The sequence below is a fragment of the Petaurus breviceps genome, unplaced genomic scaffold, assembly GCF_028583685.1.
Source record: "Petaurus breviceps papuanus isolate PSGF00001 unplaced genomic scaffold, PetGlider_PUasm1.0 90847, whole genome shotgun sequence".
Lineage (NCBI taxonomy): Eukaryota > Metazoa > Chordata > Mammalia > Diprotodontia > Petauridae > Petaurus > Petaurus breviceps.
In genome coordinates, this window is record NW_027187360.1 from 25,204,571 (window position 1) to 25,229,533 (window position 24,963).

At 43.0% G+C, this 24,963-nt stretch overlaps 2 protein-coding genes across 4 annotated transcripts in view; one reads left to right on the forward strand and one right to left on the reverse strand.

Annotated features, from left to right (window-relative positions):
* Positions 1 to 5,159, reverse strand: part of SAMD10 (sterile alpha motif domain containing 10) — a 14,632-nt gene extending 9,473 nt beyond the window's left edge. Inside the window, exons 1-3 of one of the 3 annotated variants that reach the window (XM_069072655.1) lie at positions 5,014 to 5,159; positions 4,432 to 4,571; positions 3,501 to 3,606 (exon numbers count right to left, since the gene is read on the reverse strand). In XM_069072655.1, the coding sequence (XP_068928756.1) occupies positions 3,501 to 3,591 (91 nt within the window). In that variant the 5' untranslated portion in view covers positions 3,592 to 3,606; positions 4,432 to 4,571; positions 5,014 to 5,159. The other 2 variants (XM_069072654.1, XM_069072656.1) reach the window with 2 other exon arrangements.
* Positions 1 to 24,963, forward strand: part of PRPF6 (pre-mRNA processing factor 6) — a 324,132-nt gene that overhangs the window by 232,334 nt on the left and 66,835 nt on the right. The window contains exon 2 of the mRNA XM_069072658.1: positions 24,389 to 24,575. Coding sequence (XP_068928759.1) covers positions 24,505 to 24,575 — 71 coding nt within the window. The 5' untranslated portion in view covers positions 24,389 to 24,504. The remainder of the gene's footprint in view (positions 1 to 24,388; positions 24,576 to 24,963) is intronic.

Below are 24,963 nucleotides of genomic sequence, written 5' to 3' on the forward strand. Positions count from 1 at the left end.
AAGAAAGAAAGAAAGAAAGAAAGAAAGAAAGAAAGAAAGAAAGAAAGAAAGGAAGGAAGGAAGGAAGGAAGGAAGGAAGGAAGGAAGGAAGGAAGGAAGGAAGGAAGGAAGGAAGAAAGGAAGGAAGAAAGGAAGGAAGGAAGGAAGGAAGAAAGAAGGAAGGAGAAAAGAAAGAGAAAGAAAAAGAAAGGAAGGAAGAAAAGAAGGGAAGAAAAGGAGAGAGAAAGAAAGGAAAGAAATAAGAAAAAGGAAAGAAATAATGAAGTGAACAGTTCAGAGATACCAGAGATGACTTGTTTGAACTGATGCAGAGTGAAATAAGCAGAACCAGAACAATTTATACTATAACATAAATATTATATATACAAACAACTTAAAAATTCTGATCAATGTGGTAATCGAACATAATTAAATGCTGCCTAGCTCATGACAGAGGAGTAATGGATTAATATGCAGAACAAGAAACAAATTTTTTTTAATGTGGTCAGTATGAGAATTTGTTTTGCTTGACTAAGCTTATATGATACAAGGGTTTTGTGGGGAGTTTTAGAATGAAGGAGAAAAAAGTTTGATAACTGAAGAAAAAGTCAGTATGTAATAATGCAAGTGAAAAATTAGGAATACTGCTCATATCCTGACTTCATCCTTTGGGGATATACATGCATATATATTTATATATAATACCTACACAAATATGCACACTGATATGTACAATAAAGGACAGAATTAAGGGGAATGGCAGTTAGGTGGCACATGGGATAGAGTGCTGTGCCTGAAATCAGGAAGACTCTTCTTCCTGAGTTCAAATCTGGTCTCAGACACTTCCTAGCTCTGTAACCCTGGGCAAATCACTTAACCCTTTCTGCCTCAGTTTCCTTATCTGTAAAATGAGTTAAAGAAGGAAATAACAAACCACTCCAGTATCTCTGGATACTGGTAGGCAAACTCCCAAATGGGCTGAACAATAACAAAAAGAGCAATGAATGAAAGTAGTGTTTTACTTGATATAAGGAAAAAACTTAAAAAGTAGTGCTGTCCCAAATTCAAATGGGCCTCCTTACTAGGTAATGAGTTTCCCATCACTGGAAGTGAAAGGACTGGGTGATTACTTGTCAGGGATATTGTACAAGGATGTCAATGTTCAGGTATGAATTGGGCTAGATGATCTTTAAGGTCCCTTCCAACTTAAAGACTTAAGATCCTGAAAAGGGTTATTACAGGACTCCCTCTTCCTTAAAAAAAATCCAATCTTGCCCCTACCCTCTTTCTGATCATTATACGGGGACTTGGGGGTTGTAATTTTTCCCCTAGGTCTGGGCAATGACTCAAAGAGTGCCAAGGCTGAAAAGTTCTTTGACTCATATACATATAATCTATTCATAAATCTTTCTTATAAGGTCACTGGTATACAAAATACAAGAAATGTGACTGTCCTCGATTTACAGGTGGGGAAACTGAGGCTCAGCTATTTCCACCTTACCTTGAGAAATACAGCACTTCAATCTCAGAGGACCTTTAGGTATAGGATTGTCGATAGTGTCCCTGAGATTCAATCCAGCACTTTGGAAAACTAACCAAATCACCCAGAACACTTACCCTTGGAGTAGGTACCATTGGCTAATGGTGGGGAAGGGAGGAAAGAGGAAATAAATGGCTCATGAAGGCACAAGGGAAGACAGAATCCGTCTGCTGTGCTTCTATCTGACTCTATCTGAACTCCCTTCAGACCTCTTCTGTCTGATGAAGGGGTCATTCATTTCTCTCTCATGGTTCCCTGTTTGACATTATGCAGGAGGCATAGTACAGAGAGGCTGAAAGAGACCAAATCTTGTAATAAAATAATAAGGGACCCTGATGAGGAGGGGATCAGGTCCAGAGCCTTCTTTGAACATCCCTTTCCCTTTAGTTTTGAGGACCAGAACTTTGCTGATGATTTATCTGGTGTGTATGGTGTGGTGTAATGTGGTGGTGGGATGTGTGTGTGTGTGTGTGTGTGTGTGTGTGGAGAGAGAGAGAGAGAGAGAGAGAGAGAGAGAGAGAGTTGGGAGGAAGACAAGTGGCCTTTTGATCATTCTAACCCTCCAGTGACAGGATTGAAATTATTTTAAGTACTCCTATGACTGAGGACTCAATGGGGGAAATTGGGTCTGGGCTGTTGGGACTCCCCCAAGCTTAAAAGACGTTTGGAATACAATCACCCTGGCCAAGAACCCTCCCTCTTTAGGGAAACCTGTCTGACACCCTGGCGTCTCTTCCCACCTGGCATCTGTACATACCTGCCTTCTGAGCCTCCCTAGCACCTCCCCTTATTTCCTGCTTTTCCCTTTTGGAGGCAAAGGGGCAGGGCTACCCTTTTCCACTCTACCCTTTCCCACTCACCACCAAACCCGGCTAAAGACTTTCACAAATACAGTCTGAATGGTAGGCAGGGGTCCTAGACTCCCCACTTACCAGACCTTTCTGCATCCGGGCTCCCTTGGGAAGGAGAGGAAAAGTGAAGGTGAATCATTGGAGGGCGCTTTTCCTCTAAAGGAATGGAAGTGGCCTTAATCCCCGGTCTTTCCTCCCTTCCCCCCAGCTCTGACATTTGCTGCTAAACCAAGCCCGCATCTTGGGTATGTGTGTGGGAAGAGAAGTGTATAATTTTCCCTATAAGAGGAGCTGCATTTGTAAGAGAGGGGGCTGAATCTTTGTAAGGGTCAATATCCTTGAGAGAGACAAGTGTCCCTTAAGGAGGTATCGCCCTTGAGGGAGAAGAGAATTCTTTGGAGGGCCGATGTCCCTAAAGAGGGTCCTCCGGGATAGAGGGTGTGGGCTCTGTCCCCCTCTCCAGTTCCTTCCTTCCTTCCTTCCCGGGGGATCGGACCGGGGCTGGGAACAACAGGAAGATGGGAAATCAAAGACAGCTCCGCCTTCCCTCCCCCCCACCCCCCACTACAAAGCGACTGATTTGTCGTTGCTTCTTTTCTCCCTCCCCCCTCCCCACCTTTGCGGGGGTAATAGGGAGAGCTGTCACGGAGGAGTCACCCCAACCCTTCAGGCGAGAAGGGGCTTCTCTCCTTGGCATTGACTTTAGAATTGAGAGGGGCTGGAAATCCCCGCCTCAGACGTCCCCCAACCATTTCCCTGCTTGGTCCCCATGAAACCTTGGCCCAGAACCCAGTCAGCCAGGTTTAGAATGGACCTCAGGCTAGGGTTCTTCTCCCCAAGTCCCCTCCCCCATCTAACCTGGCTGCGCATCGCCAGTGCAAAAAACCATAAATTGGGACTGAGGCGGAGTCCGGGCAAACCCGAGACCCGGCTTGCTTCCTCTCTACTGTGCCGCAGCTTTATTAGCTGAATGGGAACCTCCCTCCCATTCAGACCCTAGACCCTGGTCTCCTTCGCTACCTTTGCCCCTTCTTCCTTGAACCCTCTCCTCACCTTGGCCCCAGCGCCCTCCTCTTCTCCCCCCCCCCCCCCACCCCGGTTCCCCGATGCCAGCCCCTGTCAGCTCTCACCGTCCACATCTCTGCGCTCTCCGAAGCTCGTCCTCACCGCCCCAGCGCGGCCTCTCGGAGGGCTCAGCTTGGACCTCAGCTCCGTGAACATGGGGCATCCGCGCCGCTGGGGTAAATCAGAGAGGCTCGGGATGGAGGCGTGGACACGGACTCAGGGTCCTGCCCCGGCTCTGGTTCTGGCCCGGATCCCGCTCCCAGTCAGCGCCTGGTCGGAGGTTCACACACACACACACACACACACACACACACACACACACACACACACACTTCACACACCCCTCTTCAGGAAGTGCAGAGGGGCGGGGAATGTGTCACAGAGAGGGAACGCGTGTGCTGGTTTAGCTGTGTCTTTCGGTGTATGTGTGTGCCTGTGTGTGCTCGCGTTTGCCTAGGCTTACCGGGTCGAGGTTTCCTTACAGCCGCCCCCGCTCTCTAGCTGCCCAGGTCTCTTCGGGCCCTCCCCCAGATCTGCCAGCCCCGCCCTGCTTCCCCGGCTCCCTGGTGGGTGGGGAAAACTAGCTATGAAGGTAAATGACCCAAGCTCCTTCCCTGGGTGTGACCCCCTTTATCTCTCCCAGGCTTTCTGGTTTCGGGGTGGGCGAAAGACACCCTCCTCCGCTATCCCCCGAGCTCCACTTAGGACAAATAGTCACCGGAAACAGCGACCTCAGATGGTCGGCGCAGCTCCTCACTCCTTGTCCTTACTGACGTGTATGGGGACCGTCTATGTCTTATGCCTATATCAACGTCCGGCTCTCTACGTTTGAGTCTCATTTGGAATGCCGGTGTGTGTGTGTAGATTTGTGTGTGTGTCTGTATTTGTTCACATTTGTATCCCCAGCAATGCCTTGTAGATTAATAGGTGTTTGCCAAATGAACGAATGCATGCATGAATATTTGTTGTGTTTATCTGTATATATGTGTGTCTTACCTGTTTTTAAATCTGTTCTGTGGCTGTCTCCAGGTCTCTGTGATTTTGTGTCTGAATTTCCCCCACCCCCATCTCACGCTGATGTGGTTTAATCTGTGTTGGATTTGGGTGGTGTCCATGATACTCATGTGGCTGAAGTCCTAGTAAGAATTTTAGCAGTCAAAAAATGAGAAAAGACACTTTTCCCTGCCTTTCCTCCCTCCCTCCCTATTGTAAGGCCCCTGACCTCCTATTAAAAATAATATATCCTTTACCATCCCTTTGGGATTGAGAGACAAAGAAAGACTAGAACTGTTTTCTGCTCCTGCTTCACTGCAGTATTTGTGCAGTATTTGGGGATTCTAGCCCCAACCTTAAGCAGGGAGGGGATCATATATCCTAGGTCAGGTACCTATGGACCCAGAAAGCAAATATATCTTTCTTTGACCAAAGTTGCTGTCAAATGATGACAAATGCTGTCATCCCTCAATTTTACCAGGGCTAGGGATTGACAACATATATAAAACAGTGAATAATCCACAAATCATTCCTCCTTTTATATGAAAGTCATCACAGAATATATCTTTCCCTCAGCATACTTACTTTCCCAATTCAGCTTGCTGCAGGCTTGCATCTTAAAGATCTGGGTCAAATTGATGGGGGAGGGAAAGGAAGGTTAATTGGATTAATGGCTTTTTAGAGGTCTAGGAAGGATTTGAGGGTACCTAGACTAGCCATTGAGTCTCTCTGAGTTTTTCAAGATGAATTGAGTTTTCCTAGAAAGTAAAAGTCACAACTTGTAGGGGGTGTGGTGGGTGGGGAGTGAGGGTGGAGTAAGGCCATATGGAGTCCCATATGGTAGTTTAGCTGCTAGCTTTGGGGGGATGGGACCTGGTATCCAGAAAAGGGGTGCATTTTGGGGGGTATTAAAGAGGAGAATCAAATAATTTTTATTTGGGGGGCAGTCTATGGTTCCTTCTGGTTCTCTGCCTCAAAGTACTCAGGATGAGTGGGAGTTTCCTGTGATTTATAATTTTGTTCCTAGGTCTCTAACTTTTTTCTTTTCTTTTTTCTGAGGATGATAGCCTAAGAAAGCCTGATATCCACTAGGGGGATCTCCCTAATAATAGATTAGGGATTCTCACCTATTCCAGCTGTCATTTCCTTGGGCAGAAAAGAAGTAGCTGAGAACTATTCCTGTTCTGGTCTGAGAATTAATTTAGGTGATTTGAGATCCTATCGGCCCAAAACGTAGACCACTCTTCCCTCACACCCAATGTTATTCCACTGTACAAAGCCTTGGTTGTAGCAACATCAGCCATGATTAGTGTGGACACTGTACCTTGGTTAGAAAACGTATAATTTTCATATCTGTAAAATGAGGGGTGAGATCAAATGACCTCTAAGATTCCCTCTAGCTCTAAATCCTATGATTTTAGGATGAACATGGAACTGGTCCAGCAAATAATAACTTGAACATAAATTAAGGTCCAGAGAGAAATAACATACCCCAGATTCCAGCTGCAAACTCAGATCCTCTGCTTCCAAATTTCATGTTTTTCCCCCCTGTCTACACAACACTACCTTTAATTCAGTTAATGGCATCAGCTATGACCTGAGTCTTTCTCTAGCTTTAAGATGGGGCCTGTCTTGTGAACCTGTGCCTAGGAGCTTATCATAGGATCATTCAAGGGAAAACCTGGGAAGAAGGTTGTGGAGACTCAGTTTGGATGCTCCAAATGGGCAAGATGTATATAGCATATATGGGCACATTTAGACATAGATCCATATGGATATCCCCTCACACATACACATTCACTCACATGTATGCATTCACATTATCCAAAATGTATATATACACTATATAGAAAATACATGCATAGATATTCACACATATAGACACAAATTCATACTTACAAGTACACATTTACCTAGATATACAGACATACACAGATGCCCCTTTCTCTGCCTCCACTCCCCAAAACATATTACTGGTGACAGTCTGAGAGGTATTATTCACTCCCCTTTGTATTCTCATGGGCCATGGGCCAAAGCAGGATTTAAAGATTATGTCAGGTCATGGGGTTCCAGTCCAATCTGTGCTGTTAGATGCAAGGAAATCTGGGTGACTTCCGGCTTCAGGCACTCCTCCCTGCCCCCAAAGGACTCAAGGCAAACACATAAAGAGCATTTGGCTTCCCCAAGGAGGAAGGGAAGTGTTGGTAGAGACTGTGGCACCCAAGGACAAAGATTTATTGATTGAGCATCAAGTGCCCAGGGTGATAATGGTCATTTTGGGATTGCTTCTAGTCTGAGCAAGCCCAGTCATAGACACAAGCATAGAGATCTGTGTGAGCTAAGATATGCTTTGTAACAAGGTGACTATCCCTCATCCCTCCAAACTCCTGTCCCTTCCCTGGGAAGGGAACAGTTTGTAGGCTCAGGAAGAATTGGTGGGATTTGTCAACACTGAGGCAGAAGAATTGGGGGAGGGGAAGGGAGTCTCTTGGAAAAAATCCCCCAAGAGAACAAGGAAGCTGTGTGATTGGGGTGGAGGAAGGGAAGGGATGTGGGGTGGGAGTAGGGGTTAGAAGTGGAGGGGGTCAAAAGGGGGAAGAGATGTGGGAGTAGAAAAGTGTTATTTATGAATGAGGTTTTTGTTACTCACTCCACTTCCTCAGTGGCCAGAGGAGCAGAGTTGAACTCCCAAAGCCTGCTACCTCTGCTTGGAGAAGAAGCCTCTACAGTGATGTTGTCCCCTCCCCCCACCCCCATTCCAACCAAATTTTCAAAGACTTCACTATATGGCTAGGTATGGAATTTAGAGTCAAAATTTCACCCTCTGGTCACCTTGGGTTGTGGGAACTTGAATGAGAGACCATACTGGATGATGCCCCCCAGCCCTACAGTACCCATTTAACTGCCAAGCTAGCAGTCAAGTAGTATCACTTGAAGAATATATCTTAAAAATATTTTTACCATGGTATAAGGGTTTAAACCTTGGGTACACCCTACTGAAATATGGCCCTGTAAAATGTAATTCAGTACTTGGCCTATTCATTTATTCTTTTTAATTTTAGATAAATGAATTGAAGACTCTGACTTTTTATTTTTTGAAAGGTTAGGAGACTAAGCCCATGCCAGATTTTGTTTCCTCTGCCCAGGATCATTAGGTCTATAATCTTTCAGCACCTTTCTTTTTGTAGGTGGGTTGTAGAAATCTTTCTCATGTAATCTATCTATCTATCTATCTATCTATCTATCCATCTATCTATCTTTCTATCTTTCTTTCTTTCTGTTTTATTGATGCTTTTTTTTGCATCAATATAACTTTTCAATGATTCTTTACCCTACTCCCCCAACTCTCTGATATAATAAAAAAGTTGAATGAAAACAAAATCAACACATTCGCCATGTCTGACAGCATACATCTCATTCTGTATTTCCTTACTGCATTGATTAAAGTTCTTAAGTTTTTCAGTGTTGTTTTCCTTTCCATATTTGAATCACAGCCTTACTTTCAGAAACAAATTTGCAAAGACAATTGCAAAGCTTCCTTCATGGGCAGGAGATGCCTCCATACATAATGTTAATAGAATTTCAGATCTTCCCTGCTCATTAATAGGCCTTAAATAGCTGTCTCTCCTAGTAAAGCAGATCTAAGAACCTGTGCTAGCAGTCATCCTAGGTATGCCAATATGGTTGCTGCTACAACACCCTGTGCTGAAAAGCAAAGAAAGGAGAGAGACTAAGGGGTCCCTATGCACTATTCAGTTAGTGGGACTAAGAAAGGATGTCTTGAGGACTGACACACTAATGCGAATTCTCTTAGAGGAGGGAACAGAAGATTTGGTTATAATGTTAAACAAATAGACAAGTGTTTGAACTTATTTACACTGTATCTTACCATGGTGAGACAGCCTTAGGGTAAATGATCCTAGATCCTAACCTCTCTTATTCTATGGTATTTTTTTTCCTTGCTGTCCCAATAAATATCCAACAGAAGAACCACCCAATGGGCTCTAAGTGTTCCTTTTTTCTTGTTCTTTAATTATTTCCATGGTACCAAATTCTACTTGTCCACTGGTACCAGGATGTCTATTGATTTTCTCTCATTCTCACTGCATGACCTCTTTTTCCACTTGTATATATCTCTGATAATGTTGTGCAGGCAAGTTATCATTGTAACCACGTTGCAATGTACTTGAGTCCACCATAATCCTGTCATTGCCCTGTGGGTCATTGGTAATTTTTATACTTCTCAGATCAAGGCATCCCAGAATTAGCTGTCAAGTAGTATCACTTGAGAATATTAGTGTTAAAGATTTTTACAATGATATAAATGTTAAGACCTCGGGCATTCCCTACTGAGGCTGAAATATGACCCTGTGAAAAGCAGATTCAGCACTTGGCCCCTGCATTTATTCTTTTCAGTTTTAGGTATAAGATTGCCAAATTTTGCAACCAAGTAAGTAACAATGCCTCAAGGAGCAAGAAGTGATCTTCAGGATCCAGACCAGTGGTAGTTGAGACATGAACTTGTTGGGACTAATGTTAAGTAGAAACTGTGCTAATTTTGAGTCCACTCTTCCCAGAGACCAAGAAGTTAAAGGGGAAAGTGTGTCCAGTAGATATTGGGGGGAAGGGGGAGGGGGAGGGTAAGGGAATATTTGTACTTCAATTATTGCTATATCTTTGAAATAAGTATTCCTTTTAAAATGCTAATTGATGTTAAGTGGCTAAGTGGAACTGAGGTGCTTGCTACTGATTCCTAACAGTGGGAGAGTTGGGACTGACAGGAGCTTGAGCTAATAGAATTAGATGAGATACCTTTATACAACTCAGGCTACCTTAATGGGAGATCTCTCTGCCGTGGCTCTGAGAGAGCTATTTGACAACTGAAAAACAAATAAACCTTACAGAATGTGACTGATAGCATATGCCACATTCTCCTTTAAGAGGTTATTGTGCTATGTAGTGCAGCAGATAAAGTACTGGGCCTGGAGTCAGAGGAAGACTCAACTTCCTGAATTGAAATCTGGCCTCAGTCAACTTAAAAATGGATCAACCACAACAACAAAAATAAAAAAAAAAAACCTCCCAGGGTTATCATGAGGATCAAATAAGATAATAATTGTAAAGCATGTAACACAGTGCCCTCACACATAGTAAGTGCTATATAAATGTTAACTATTGTAATTTTTAAAAATTCACTTTGTTTTCCTAGGTGGATAATTAAACTGATCTCTTATATTACTATGGATTTTACTGAGGAGGAAGACTTTGTAGCATACTGTGGTTTGGTTTGGTTTTTTCAATGGGACAAGAAGTTTGTTCCTAGGAAAAGCAATGATAACTATAAAAACGACAGCACATATCAACAGAACAATTAGAAAGGAATCGGTAACAATTCACAGATGCACTCTAGGTGAAATCTGCTGTAGTTTAACTTCATAGCAGGAAGAAGCAGTTTTTTCGTGGCTGCTTATTATTTTCCTTTCTGACTGGCAATGTTAGATCAACTAGACTAGTTTGGGCTTTCTGTCAACTACAGAAGCTTCTCCTGCTGTTAGGCCACTCCTGCTGCTGCCATAACTACAACCATTCATGTTGTTATTGTTTAGTAGTTTTTCAGTCATGTCTGACTCTTCATGACCCCATTTGGGATTTTCTTGGCAGAGATACTACACTGATTTGCCTTTTCTTTTTCCAACTCATTTTAGAGATTAGTAAACTGAGGCAAACAGGGTTAGGTGACTTGCCCAGGGTGACACAGCTAGTAAGCGTCTAACACCAGATTTGAACTCAAGAAGATGAGTCTTCCTGACTAAAGATCTGGCACTCTATCTACTGTGCCATCTAGTTGCCCGCAACCACTCATACCAAGTGTTTTTCAAATGTTCCTCTTTGCAAATGACATTGTACTCATTGAATTGAAGCCTGAAACACTACATTGTATCCATGTTAGGAAAAACGTATTATAGAGATGGAGTGTGGTAGGAGTAGACACAAGTTTCATCCTGATCATAGGAGCATAGATTTTGAGCCAGAAGAAATTTTAGAGGCTATCATGTCCAACCCCCTCATTTTACAGAGAAGGAAACAGACTGAGAGATAGGTTAAGTGAATTGTCCATGGGCACATAGCTAGTAAGAGTCAAAGGCAAGATTTCAACTCAGGTCTTCCTGACTCCAAGGTCAGCACTCTATCCACTATACTACTTAGAATGAGGGAATACTAAAATTCTATCCAAGTTGATACACAAGGGTTTCCTAGAAGAGGTGGGATGACAGTGCCCGGGGTCTGAAGGACATGGAGGCAGGACTATGGCAGGGCAGCCATCTCATTTGTTTATTGTTTAGCCACAACAGTGGGCTGCCCTCTTATGCTTCTTGGGAATTGCATCATTCTGCAAAGATGGAATCAACCTTGAAACCTCCTCCGTACTCTCAGACTCTAGGGCTCCTCTTTCTGACTGGAGAGGGTGGACAGTGGAGTCTTCCTCCTACTACCTCTATTTAAAAAGGGCACCCAGGACAGTCATCTCATTATTTCCTGCTCCTGGTCTCCTCTACCCTTCATCACGCTCCTTCCTTTTTTAGCTTCTTTTTATGTGTTATCTTTACCGATTAGACTGTGAGCTCCTTGAGGGCAAGAACTGTCTTTTATCTGTCTTTGTATCTCTAGCCCTTAGCACAGTGCCTCTCACATAACAGGCTCTTGAGAAATGTTTGGGCAGCTAGGTGGCACAGTGAATAGAGTGTCAGGCCTGGAATCAGGAAGACTCCTCTTCCTGAGTTCACATCTGGCCTCAGACACTTATTAGCTGTCTGAGCCTGGGCAAGTCACTTAACCCTTTTTGCCTCAGTTTACTCATCTCTGAAATGAGGTGGAGAAGGAAATGGCAAACTGCTCCATTTATCTGCCAAGAGAGCCCCGAATGGGGTCAGACATGACTCAACAACAACAACAAAGAAATGTTTGACTATTGATTCCTTCAAACTGTGTGAACAGTCTAAGATAAATGACTTGCTCTGGGTTGCATAGCTAGTGTCTAAGACATGATTGACTCAGGCCTATGATAATTTCAAGTATAGTGAAGACCAGTACAAATACAAAGTGCCATTGATATAGGCCAACTCTCCCTCCTCCCCCCCCCCCCGCCACTCCCCCATAGAAGAGACTGAGGAGCTGCTTCTGGGAGACTTGGAATGATGTTTAATAATAGTGCCTTGGAGAGACTTTGGAGCATGTAAAGACATCCTGTAATTGTTTTGGTCTGCTAACAAAGTGGTTAACAGAAACCTTTCCATTTAGCTGCATAGCTGGAACTGGGGCGAGGAGGATAGGGAGGGGAGTAAGGGAGCTCTAGCCAGAGTTAAAGCTTTTCTCTATGGGAGCTCTACCTTGGTGGATCTCAGTGCCTGGTTTGACTTTCAGTGATGGAATCCACTAGACTGTGAGCTTCTTGAGAGTAGGGACTATTCATTGTCTTTCTTTGTATCCCTGTTGCTTAAGAATATCTGGCATTTAGTAGGTATTTAATAAATACTTGTTGACTGATTTACTAATAGTGTCCAATATAGGGGAAATAAGGGGAAAGGCCTTGGGCTCTTTCCCTTTGAGGCTAACATAACCCTATGAAAATGGGCTTTATAGCTTTGCCTCAATGTTTGTTATTTCATTTTAGGTGGAGGAATTGGAGGGTCTAACCTTTTGAGTTTTGAAACGTTAGAAGAATGAGCCATCCAGGTGTCTAAGCATCCAGGTATTTGGGATACTGGGGAATCTGGAGAATCCAGGGAGCCCACAGTTCATTCCATGCCAGGTTTGGAAGGCAGCCCAACATTAAGGAATGTCCTTCAGGACCCAGCCCAGCTACAGCTGAGACAAAGACTTTTCTGAAAGTCATACCACATCTAGAGAAGAGAACACCTCTAAACCCCTCATAGTATCCCTAGAACCCAGAGGGGGAGATATAGGTTCTGGGATGATGAGCCAAATTCAAGCTATCTCCAAAGAGGTGGTTTCTTTTTACAGCTCTGATAACCTACACTGGGGGAGGTTCCTCTTGACTTTAAAACCAGTCATCTTTTATGCCACTCACTTCAGTTTAGGGAACAGTGGATCTGTCTAGAGGCTCTGGGTTGCCCACATCCTTTGGCAAAATTCCAGAGTACATATCTCCACAGAAAGGAGTCAGAGTATATGCCCAGCTCTATGGAAAACTACATCCCATTTCCTCACTACAACTATTTGATATATCACCTATAGTGAAGAACTTGTAGTGACTCCTAGTGCTTTGGAGATCTTGGACTGAAGTCTAGGTATGGTGTTTCTGTCTCCTGTGACCACTGGTTTAGTAATAAAAATAACCCACCTTTAGAGAATTATTCAGGAGCTCCCACTTTTGCTTATACAGGAAGAAGATAAAGAGAGAACTTCATTCTGAAACACAGCAGGATTCAGGGACAATGAAAGATTTGGGGAAGGGGTGTTGGGTAGAGGTGGAATTTGGCAACAATAGAATGCATATTTGGGCTAAGAGGACATTTTCTTTCCTGTCCAGAAAAGTCCCAAATGGAAAGGAGAATATCACTCACAGTTAAGCCACAGTTCATTCTCTGTGAGGGTTTTCTGACTCCCACACATCTCCTGGTTTGGATACCACCAGTCCAAAATTCCACTGCTCTCCTGGCCTATGTAAGGATAAAACCCTTTCTTTCATTAATTCCATAAAATTTCTCATATCTTTCCCCTTCCTCTCTACTGCCACTACTACCATGCCAGGCCAAAGCTTCACTGCCACTTTCCCAGACTAACTATGAAATCAACTGCCTTCACTCTCTAAATATTTCCTAATATGCATACTAGATTAATCTTGTCTATGTGTAGACCAGTCCACGCCTGCTAACAACAACAACAATTACAACACTTGTAGTCCCTTATTACCTATGGAGTAAAGTTAAAATGTCTTTGCCAAGCATTCAAGGACCTCCACAGCCTTGTGGCATCCTGCCTTTTCAATTTTATCTCATGTTGTTTTCTTCTACATACTTTGGGCTCTGACTAAATTGAACTGTTCCTGGTACACAACCTATGCCTCTGTGATTTGCTCATACTACTCTACATACCGTGTTTCCCCGATAATAAGGCCTATCCTGAAAATAAGCCCTCCCCTTACTGTGTAAGATTCCTCTAAAATAAGCCCTCCCCTGAAAATAAGCCCTATTGAGACTGCTACTGTAGTGAAGGTGATCCCCTGCGCTACATGCTACATTACGGTACACTCTGTATGCACTCTCCCCCCCCCCCCCTGAACCGCATGCTGCGCTCCGAGCTGCATCCAATCAGAGCTGCAGCAGTGAGCGCGTCATCCTGTTCTTTATTGAATTCATTATTGAATAAAGGTACATTTTTTTGTTCACATTTACCTGTTTATTAAAATTGCTGTCAATGTTCATTAAAATAAGCCCTCCCCTGAAAATAAGCCCTCTGGTGTTTTTCTGTCCAAAAAAATAATAAGACAGTGTCTTATTATCGGGGAAACATGGTATCTTTAATGCCCTCCTCAATTTTTACTTATTGGATTCCTTATTGCTGTTGTTCAGTTGTGTCCAATTCTTTGTGACCCCATTTTGGCTTATCTTGGCAGAGATACTGCATTGGTTTGCCATTTTCATCTCTAGTTCATTTTACAGATAAGGAAACTGAGGCAAACAAGGCTAAGTGATTTTCCCAGGGTCACAGAGCTAGTAAGTGCCTGAGACCAGATTTGAACTCATGAAGATGAGGTCTGGCACTCTATCCACTGATACCTAGCTGTCCCTTTCTTTAAAATTCAAATAAAATGCTACCTCCTCCACAATAGCCTTTTTCCCCTCTGACATCAGCATGATACTTTGTGATAGATCATAAGAAAATAGATCATTGGATCAAATGGTCATAGGATCACAGATATAGATCTGGAAAGGACCCTTAGAGGACATCAAGTTGCTAAGGTTCTCTCAATATACACTTGATATTTGGACTGGTGGTATCCAAACCAGGAGATTGGGGCAAGTCAGAAAACCATTACAGAGAATGAATTGGGACTTAACTGTGAGTGATATTCCCCTTTCCATTTGAAACTTTTCTAGCCAGGAAAAAAAAGTTTCAACGCTTTCATTTTACAGATGAGGAAAATGAGGCAAACAGAGGTTAAGTGACTTGCCCAGGATCGCAGTTAGTATATGAGGTAGGGTTTTCACCCAGGTCTTCCTGATTCCAAGCCTAGTGCCCTATATATTACATCATGCTGGCTCTCAATATATGCTTGATTTGCATCATAGTTATCTTTGCAAGATCCTAAACTACTTTAGGGTTTTTAACTTTTAGCTAAAGTTTGTATCTCATTCAGTACCTGATATAATGGGGGATTAAGCCAATGAGGGCCCAGTGTGTATGGATTAGCTAATCTTGGTAGGTTATTCTGAACAATTTCAATGTTTTTGCTTGCTGCTAATCTATCGTATGGAGGTTTAGTGATCTTAGTGATCTTTCTTTGGGACATGAATGATTGAGAAGCTGGTGCTATGACCCTGAAGGAGTCTTCTGATTGGCTGAGGAGTTGGAAGAATTTTGGATAGAGGAGAGGCTGAGGCAGAATCCAGTGTACCTTGACTGAGCAGACAATCTCTCTTTCCTGGATGTTTTCAAATGAGAAGGATTAGTATGAGCCATCAGGTGAGGACAGGGGTTACCTTATCTCCCAACTTGGCTGCCATGTGTCCCTAAGAACATTGTACCTATTTCTTTTGTGCTGCTTCTCTCCTGATCTCAGATGAATGAGTATTCTGAGATGGGAGTGCCTGTGAGCCCATGGAGATGGGGAAATCTATCAAAGCCACCTGAGGTCCCACTAACTTGTGCTGCAAAGGTAGCAGCAGTAGCCAAATAACCTTTACCCAGACCATCAATGGACTGACCTGTCACCTGAGACACTGAGTTTTGAAAGCAAGTAGCCTAGTTTAACAAGGGAGAGACTTACCCTTTTAGGACACCATCCCAAGAAGCAAACCTGGATGGATTTTGTGAAGGAAAAAAAAGGACTTTCAGGCCCAGGAATATTGAAATACTCCTACTTCCCACATGTTCTCTATACATATATCTTACTGCCTTTGTACATTAAATTACAAAGCACTCTCCCCAGGGACTGTGTGTATGTATTCCTCCTGGTTTGAGAAACAGGGTTTTGTAATTACTGTTCTTGCTATAACTTACTATGCTTACTAGTTGTGTGACCCTGGGCAAGTCATTTAACCTCTTTTTGTTTCAGTTTCCTCATCTATAAAATGAACCTAATAATAGCACTTACCTCTCAGGGTTTGTTGTAAGGATCAAATGAGATAATAATTATAAAGTGCTTAGCACAGTGTCTGACACATATATAAGCACTTCATAAATGTCAGCTGAATATTCTTGCCTTCTCAATAAATTCCTTTTGTAAAAAAACTAACTGATGTCAGCTGATTAATACTGGAGAGATGTCAACTGATTAATTGCTATTTGAGAGCACACCAGATGGAAGCTTGACAACTATAGCATTAGAAATCACAACCCTTACTAGAGATGCCACCTTCTGGGGACTAGGCCTAATAGGATTTGGGAGAGTGAGTCTGGAGAAAATGTTGCACTAACAAAGTGCTCTGTACAAGTTGATGGTTAATAACTGTCAGCTGGGTGGTACAGAGGATAGATAGAACCCTGGATCTGGAGTAGAGAAGACCTGAATTTAAATTCCACTTCAGACACTTGCTAGCTGTGTGACCATGGGGAAGTCACTTAACCTCTATCTTCCTCAGTTTCCGAATCAGTAAAATAGGGATAATAATAGCACCTACCTCTGAAGGTTGCTATGAGGGTCAAATGACATAATATTTATAAAGTGCTTTGAAAACCTTAAAGTGCTATATAAATACTATTATTAACAAATATTTAGTGAATTGAATCCTACTGAAAATAAGCGTTTTTTAAAATGTTACCAGCAAATTAAAGGAAAAATAAAACACAACAAAATATAATGTGAAACATGGTTAAATCCTCACAGGTATAAAACAATTCTTCCACTTAACTGCTTGGGGGCACCAAAGTCTAACATCCTCGCTGCCAGTCCCGAGTGCATTGTTCAGTATTGTCCAGAGTACTGGCTGTGTTCAAATTCTGGACGCCTGTGTGATCTTGGGCAAATTGTTTAGAATATCTGGGCCTCAGTTCCTTCATGTACAAAATGTATAAATGAATGAGCACTAAGTTCTTATTATGCGTCAAGGTATGTGCTGAGTGCTAGTGACACAAAATAAAATGAAAGGGGTTGGATTAGATCACAGGTAACAAATGTGTGACTGTGGCTCACATGTGTCCCAACATTTCCCAATGTGGTGGAAGCAGAGATTAAAATGTATTGGGAAATATTTAACAAAATAAACAAAAACATGATAAAACACAGATACTATTATATTTTAAAACTAAGTCAATATGCGGCCCACTGGGATCTTTATGTATGAATTGGTGTCTCCCATTTCTATCTGAGTTTGACATCTCTGGGCTAGCTAATCTCTAAATTCTCTTTGTACTTTAATGATCCTTCTATGCCCCCTTTCTGTCTGAGTTTAGAGAAGAAATTGTCAGTTGGAACAATGATCATGAGGTCATATATTTAGACCTGGAAGATAATTTAAAGCTTTTCTGGTCCAACCCCTTCTGAAAATGAGGAAACAGAGGTCAGAAGAGTGGAAATATCTTACCCCAAGTCACACAGATCTTAAGTAGCAGAGGCAGGATTTGAATCCTATCCCCTAACTCCAAATCCAGTGCTCTTTCTATTACATGAAGGTGTTGGGAGATGTTCATCTGTTCAACTGAGTTTTATTCTTCTCTAGGGCTATACTCTATATCACCATAAACATGACAGACATTCAGAGATCACTTCTTCCTCTCCTCCTTTGAAGTAAAGGCCACCAAAGAGTAAGCATAAAAAAAAGCCAGGAGAAAAGCAATTTCTTCATGTCACATGGCGGGAAAGGATGTTGGAATTAGAAAACATGGATCCAAATCCTAATTTTTTGACTTTGGGTAATCCAATTTACTGTGCAAGTTTGTACAAGTCACTCAGCCTCTCTGATCCTCACTTCTCTCATAGTCAATTCAATAAACATTTATTAAGTTCCTATCATGTGCCAAGCACTGGGCTAAGCACTGAGGATACAAAAAGAGGCAAAAGATAATCCCTGTCCTAGAGCTGAGGGATGAAGTGTCTTGTTTGTGGAATAGCCAGGAGATCAGTGTCACTGGATCAAAGAGTATGTGTAGTAGAGGAGTAAAGTGTAAGAAGCCTGGAAAGGTAGAAGGGGCTAAGTTATGAAGGGTTTAGAATGCCAAACAGCATTTTGTTTTTGTTCTTGGAGTCAATAGGGAACCACTGGAGTTTATAGAGGATCAGATAATGCATACTTGAACTAACTCCTTTACAGGGTCAGTGTGAAGGAAGCATTCTGTAAACCCTTAATGTGCTATAGAAATATGAGCTCCTCTTCCCTCTCTAGCCCATACAACTGTGGTAACCCAGCTGGGTCTCTAGAAAAGAAGAAAGTGATGTATATGTCTAGTTAAATGAATAGTAGATGAAGTCAAAAGGCCTACTTTCAATTGAGCCCTCATTATTGATACCAAGTTGTATGGTTTGGGGCAAATAAATTAAGCCCCTGTCCTTCAACCTAGTCTTATTCCTGGTTCGTCCAAGTCCAAGGGTAAGAATTCTGCCTTGGGATGTTACTTGGGGAGGGGAGGTGTAGGTGATCAGATCCTCAAATTGGGGCAGCTCCCTCCCATACAAGACTTAAGGACAATACTATGGCTGAGGGAAATGGTGAACTCAAGTAGTTTTGGTCAAATGGAAGCCCTTCATAACTTAGCCCCTTCTACCTTTCCAGGCTTCTTACACTTTACTCCTCTACTACACATACTCTTTGATCCAGTGACACTGATCTCCTGGCTATTCCACAAACAAGACACTTCATCCCTCAGCTCTAGGACAGGGATTATCTTTTGCCTCTTTTTGTATCCTCAGTGCTTAGCCCAGTGCTTGGCACATAATAGGAACTTAATAAATGTTTACTGAATTGACTATGAGAGAAGTGAAGATCAGAGAGGTTGAGTGACTTGTACAAACTTGCACAGTAAATTGGATTACCCAAAGTCAAACAATTGGGATTTGGATCCATGTTTTCTAATGCCAACATCCTTTCCCGCCATGTGACATGAAGAAATTGCTTTTCTCCTGGCTTTTTTTTATGCTTACTCTTTGGTGGCCTTTACTTCAAAGGAGGAGAGGAAGAAGTGATCTCTGAATGTCTGTCATGTTTATGGTGATATAGAGTATAGCCCTAGAGAAGAATAAAACTCAGTTTAACAGATGAACATCTCCCAACATCTTCATGTAATAGAAAGAGCACTGGATTTGGAGAGCACTGGAAGAGGCTAAACTCAAGTAGTTTTGGTCAAAAGAAAGTTAGTTTCCAGGTGCTCAGGACAACTGAGATATCACAAGGGGGATAGGAGCTGGGCTCAAGCCACCATTTCCCAAGGGGTATCTTAGACTCCCTGAATTTGAAGATCTAAGGGAGATGTAAAATCTTTAAAGGTATGGACTATCTCACTGCTTCAGGCAGAACTAAGAGGGTGACTTGTCAATCAGTCAATTAATGGGCGTTTATTACATGCCTATATGCCAAGCAGCATAAGCACAGGGGATATAAATATAAAAATGATGTAGTCTTTGCTATTCCTTTGAATCTTTGAATTCAGTGAGGCTGAGAATTTCCTCATGGACTCTGGAGATTCATGATACTTGCTTATTCTCAAAATATCTCAGATGTCCTGGGCACCAGGGAACTAACCTCTCTTTGGATAAAGCCCCAAAAGATTAAAGAGTAGTCTAGTCAGCCTTGGATATGGTCCAGCTCTAAGTGAACTCTGTGATTGGTCTTTTTTCCACTTACCAGTATTTTATTTTATTTTTCAGATTATATGTAAAGATAGTTTTCAACATTCACTTTTTTTTTTTTATAAAGCAATCGGGGTTAAGTAACTTGCTCAAGGTTACACGGCCAGTTATTTCTGGGTGTGGTGCTGAGTATCTGAGCCCGGATTTGATCCCCAGGTCATCCCGACACTGGAGCCGGTGCTCTTACTCGCTAAGCCACCTGGCCACCCCTAAGCAATTGGGGTTAAGTAACTTGCTGCTCAAGGTTACACAGCCAGGTGTTTCTGGGTGGGTGCTAAGTGTCTGAGCCCGGGATTCGATCTCCAGGTCTTCTCAACACTGGAGCCGATGCTCTTACTCGCTGTGCTACCTGGCCGCCCCTCAACATTCACTTTTATAAATTTTGTAGTTCCAGATTTTTTTCTCTCTCCCTCCCCAATATGGCAAGCAATCTTATATAGGTTATACATGTACAATCCTACTAGAGCTATTTCCACATTAGTCATGTTGTGAAGAAGGAATCAGAACAAAGGGAAAAAATCACAACAAAGAAAAAAGAGAAATTGTATGCTCCGATCTGCATTTAGACTCCATAGTTGTTTCTCTGGATGTGGATAACATTTTCCATCATGAGTCTTGCAGAACTGTCTTAGATCCTTGTATTGCTGAGAAGAGCTAAGTCATCGCACTATGTTGCTGTTACTGTGTATAGTGTTCTGGTTCTGCTCACTTCATTCGGCATTATTAACTCTGTGATTGTTTTGGGGAGAATAAGATTGTCTACATCTCACTTGTGCATGGGGATCCCCTAATTTTGACTTAGATAAATTAGAAGTTCACAGTCAGACACCCTGGGGAAGTCCTGTGACAGAAGGCCCAAGGCAGGAAGGGGAAGCAGCCACAATATAAACCTCCAGGGGGCGCAGATCCTTCAAGTTCCTTCAATTTAAGCATGGATTCACCATACACCATCCCTTCTCAAACTTCTGGGTTTCTTTAACTCCTAAAAATTATTGAGGTTGTCCTAAAGAGCTTTGGTTCATGTGGAGTTATGTGATGATATTTATTGTATTAGAAATTAAAATGTCTCCTGAGAATTGCTGCCCAAAAACCCTATGTTGCAAAAGAGAAGGCCTGAATTTTTCAAAAAAAGCTTTGTTAAGTCAATGATGGAGACATAAAACAAAATAACACGTGGTAGTCCAGGATCTTCAGAATATGTAGAGTCTGAATCTCTCAATGCAGAAAGGCTTGGCTGGCATATTTTAGGGGCTCCAGTTCTATTCCCATCCTTTACTTTGCCTCAGTTCTGTTTTAGGAGCCTTGGGTGAGAACAGCCCTTCCTTATCTGATCCCAGGGCTTCTTCGCAGGATCATTTTGGCTGCACTGACATGGAGTAGCCTGGTTCCTCTTAGAGGACCCTCTCTCTTTCTAGGACTCTGGCTCCATACATTTTTGTCTTATTCTTAATTTTTCTTTTTACCCTATTTTCATTCTCTTTCTATGTCCCTGTGCTTTACTCTGGGTGCTGCTGCCACACCCACATGCTCCCACAGTCAGGAAGAGACAGTCTCCCCTTCCTGTTACCTAAACATGCCCACCAGTTTCTGAGGTCAGTTCTTTGCCAGGGAAAGCAGGGAAGAGCTGATGACTGACAAGTCCAAAAATGAATGACTGTTCAGCTGGGCCAAGGGGTTATAAAGAGAAAATGGTAGCATGCTGGTAGGTATAGGGATACTTTTGTGCATACATGAGCAAGCATGTGGAATATGAGGAGGTATGGGGGAAGTTTGGCTCAGGGGATCTTGCCTCTCAGATTCTGATCATTTTCTCTTTCCCTTCTACTGGTTCTGAAGCCTGGTGGCTGAGACATCAATCAGACCATATTGAATGATGTCAATCTACTTTTCCTCCCACCCCTGAATGTTTCAAGATAGGATTTACATCTATATGTTACAAGATCCATCTAGAAGTGGCTACAAGAGCAGGAGATCCTGAGAAGGGGATAACTCAGCTCAACCAGAAGCTGGTGTGTGTAGGAAGGGACATGTTAACCTGTCTAGATGGGTTCTGGCTATCAGAACCCCAGAACAATACTTGGATAAAATTAAATTTAAAGGATATAAAAGAAGAACAAATATACAATTGAGAGACAGCTCAGAAGGGCCTTTAGTACAAAGTTCTTCTGTACTGGCCTTTGAAAACCCAAACCCATCCAAATGGAGTTGAGCTCCAGGTCCATCTCCTGGAATCCTTCTCACCCAGTAAGGCTGTGCTATGAGAAGTCCAGTATTCCTTATCTACCTGAATCATGAATTATTGCAATAGCCTGCTTGTGGGTCTGTCTGCCTCAAGTCTCTCCCTACTTCAATCCATCTTCCATTCAGCCACTAAAGTGGTTTTTCTAAAGTTCAGGGTTGATCTTGTCATTCCCTCTCTCTCACATCCCACCCCCAACTCAATAAACTCCCAGTGGTCACCTATCACCTCTAGGATCAAATACAAAGTGCTCAAAGCCCTTCATAATCCAGTCCCTCCTATCTTTCCAGTCTTCTTACACTTTATTCCCCAGTACATATTCTTCAATCCAGCAGCCTCCTGGGCATTCCTTGAAGATGATACTCTATGTCTCAGCTCTGGGCATTTTCTCTGGTTGTCCTCCATGCCTAGAATGCTCTTCCTTCACTCCAACTACTGATTTCCCTGGCTTTCTTTAAGTTTCAATTAAAATCTCACCTTCTATAGGAAAGTCCTAACCCCTCTTAATTCTAGTGCCTCCCCTCTGTTAGCCATTTCCTATTTTTCCTGTAACATAACTTGCTTTGTATGTATTTGTTTGCATGTTGTCTCCCCCTTAGATTATAAAATCTTTGAGGTCAGGGACACATCTCAAAATTATACAAGATTCCTCAAATATGACAACAGAGGTATAATGGTGTGCCCCAGTGAGTCTTTAGCAAAGCTGAAAGGTAAGGAGGGGTGAAAAGACAGAGAAATGTCTGGTAAAGGTCTTAAATGCAAAATTAACATTCCACACCTTAGAAAAGTTCAGAGGCTTGAATAGCATAGCTACTTATGAAAAGCAGGGCAGCTAGGTGGCACCATAGTGCAAAGAGTGACAGGCCTTTATTCAGGAAGACTCATCTTCATGAGTTCAAATCTGGCCTCAGACACTAGCTGGGTGACCCTGGACAAGTTGCTGAGCCCGGCTTGCCTCATTTTCCTTATACGTAAAATGAACTAGAGAAGAAAATGGCAAACCACTCCATTGTCATTGTCAAGAAAATCCCAAATGGGGTTTTGAAGAATTGGACACAACTATAATGACAGAATAACAACAAAATTCTTCCCCTTCTCTTGATTCCCCCTGCCAGCAGCTCAGGGTTGTTGTGAGGAACAAATAAGATAATAATTGTAACACAATAGTGCCTGACACATAATAAGTGCTATATAAATGTTAGCTCTTATTATGTACTCTCTTCTTTTCCAACTTGTGTGACAGATCCTTCTCAATCTCCTTTGCTGGATCACCATCCATGTACTCCCTCCCAACCCCACCCCAAGGTGCCATGTATCTTCATTTCTGTACCCAAGTCAAATGTTTAAACTTTTTTTTTGGGGGGGGGGAGGAGGGACACCTTTTGGCAGTCTGGTGAAGCTACAGACCCAGTCTCAGAATAATATTTTTGAATGTATAAAATAAAATACATATGCTTGCAAAATAAAACAATTATAGTGAAGTTATCATCAAAAAACATCAAAATCAAGTTCTTAGTTCCCAAGTTAAAAGCTCCTCTTATTAGGTGATCTCATCAGCTTTTCATGGATTCAAATATCTCAATGTTTGCCCAATCTGCATATCTAACCTACATCTCTCTCTTCAGTTCCAATCTTACATCACCAACTTCCTCCTGGACATATTTCCCTGGATGCCCTGTAGGCATCTCATACTCAACATATTCACAACAGAATTTAATAATCCTTCTTAAGCCCACCCTTCTTCTTAATTTCCAAGAAGGCATCACAATCCTTTCAACCAGGTCCACAAACTATGTTGGGTGTCATCCTTGACCCTTAGTTCTTCCTTATCCCCTACACCCAATGAATTGCTAAATTTTATTGATCTAAACTTAATATCTCTCACATCTGTCCCCTTCACTCATAGTCACATCTGGGGTAAAGTACAAACTCCTCTTAGTCTCAAGCCCTTTAAAATCTGGCCTCAAACTCTTTCCAAACGTTAGTCCCACTTACAAATTCTGCCTTTGAGCCAAACTGACCTATCTTCTTGCCTTTATGCAGGCTGTTCCATACACTTAAGAATTTTTTCCTCACCTTTGCTTTTTGGGTTCCTTAGCTACTTTCATACCTTAGGTATAGTGTAACCCCCTAACCACGGATTTTTCTGGTTCCTTTTTGATACCCCTTAAATTATTTTGTATTTATTCATTTGTGAGCCTGTTTTTTCCCTGGGGTCGAATGTAAGCTACTTGACAATAGGCATTGTTTCATTTTTGTCATTATATCTCTAGGTCCTAGCAGAATACCTGGCAAACTTAGCAAGTGCTAAATAAAAGCTTGTTAAATGAACTGATTTGTGTTTGAGTGTGTCTGTGTTCACGAGCCGGGAGCTTTGCGTGTTTTTGCTATGTGTATTGCACCTGGAGGTTATGCTAGGTAGAAATAACGTGGGTAGCTTTATGCTGGTAGTGGGTGAAGGTGTGTGCCTGTGCGCATGTGCACAAAAGATGCTCCCGTATTCACACGCCCACGGCGATATCCCGAGTGCAGAACTCCTACGCGTGCGTAGACACCTACCACTTAGGGATCTCGCCATTTTGACACCATCGGGCCGAAAGGCTAGGGGAAAAGCGCTTCCTGTCAACCTCCAGAGAGGAAGGGACGGGGTGGGGCGTCGCAACGGAGACGTCATACACTTCCGAGTTTTGGGTGACGCACTTCCGCCTCCTAGGGTACACCGTTCTGCAACGCCTCAGTCTCGGAGGAGTAATCTAGGGGGTCTGCCCAGCTTCCCTCGCGACCCCCGGCCCTCACGCTTTTAGCCGCCACCATGAACAAGAAGAAGAAGCCGTTCCTGGGAATGCCTGCGCCCCTTGGCTACGTGCCGGGGCTGGGCCGCGGGTGAGCAGGGGCTGCATCGGAGCCGAGGCCGGGGCCAGAACGGGAGCGAGGCCAGCCGTGGGCCGGTGGAAGCTGCCTCCGTCATCCCTCCTCCGCCTTCTTGTCGTTCGCCGGTGTCCTCAGGGGAGGGGTGGGGAGCTGTGGAGGCTGCTGTGGGGAGGGATTTTCATTAAAGCTGACAACACACATACACAAACTCTCTCTTTCTCTCTCTCCCTCTCTCCCTCCCTTTCCCTTTCTCCCTCTCCCCCTCTCTCCCTCTCCCTCTCTCCCTCTTCCCCTCTCCCTCTCTCCCTCTTCCCCTCTCCCTCTCCCTCCCTCTCCCCCTCTTCCTCTCCCTCTCCTTCTCCCCCTCCTTCTCTCTCTCCCCCTCCCTCCCTCCCTCTCT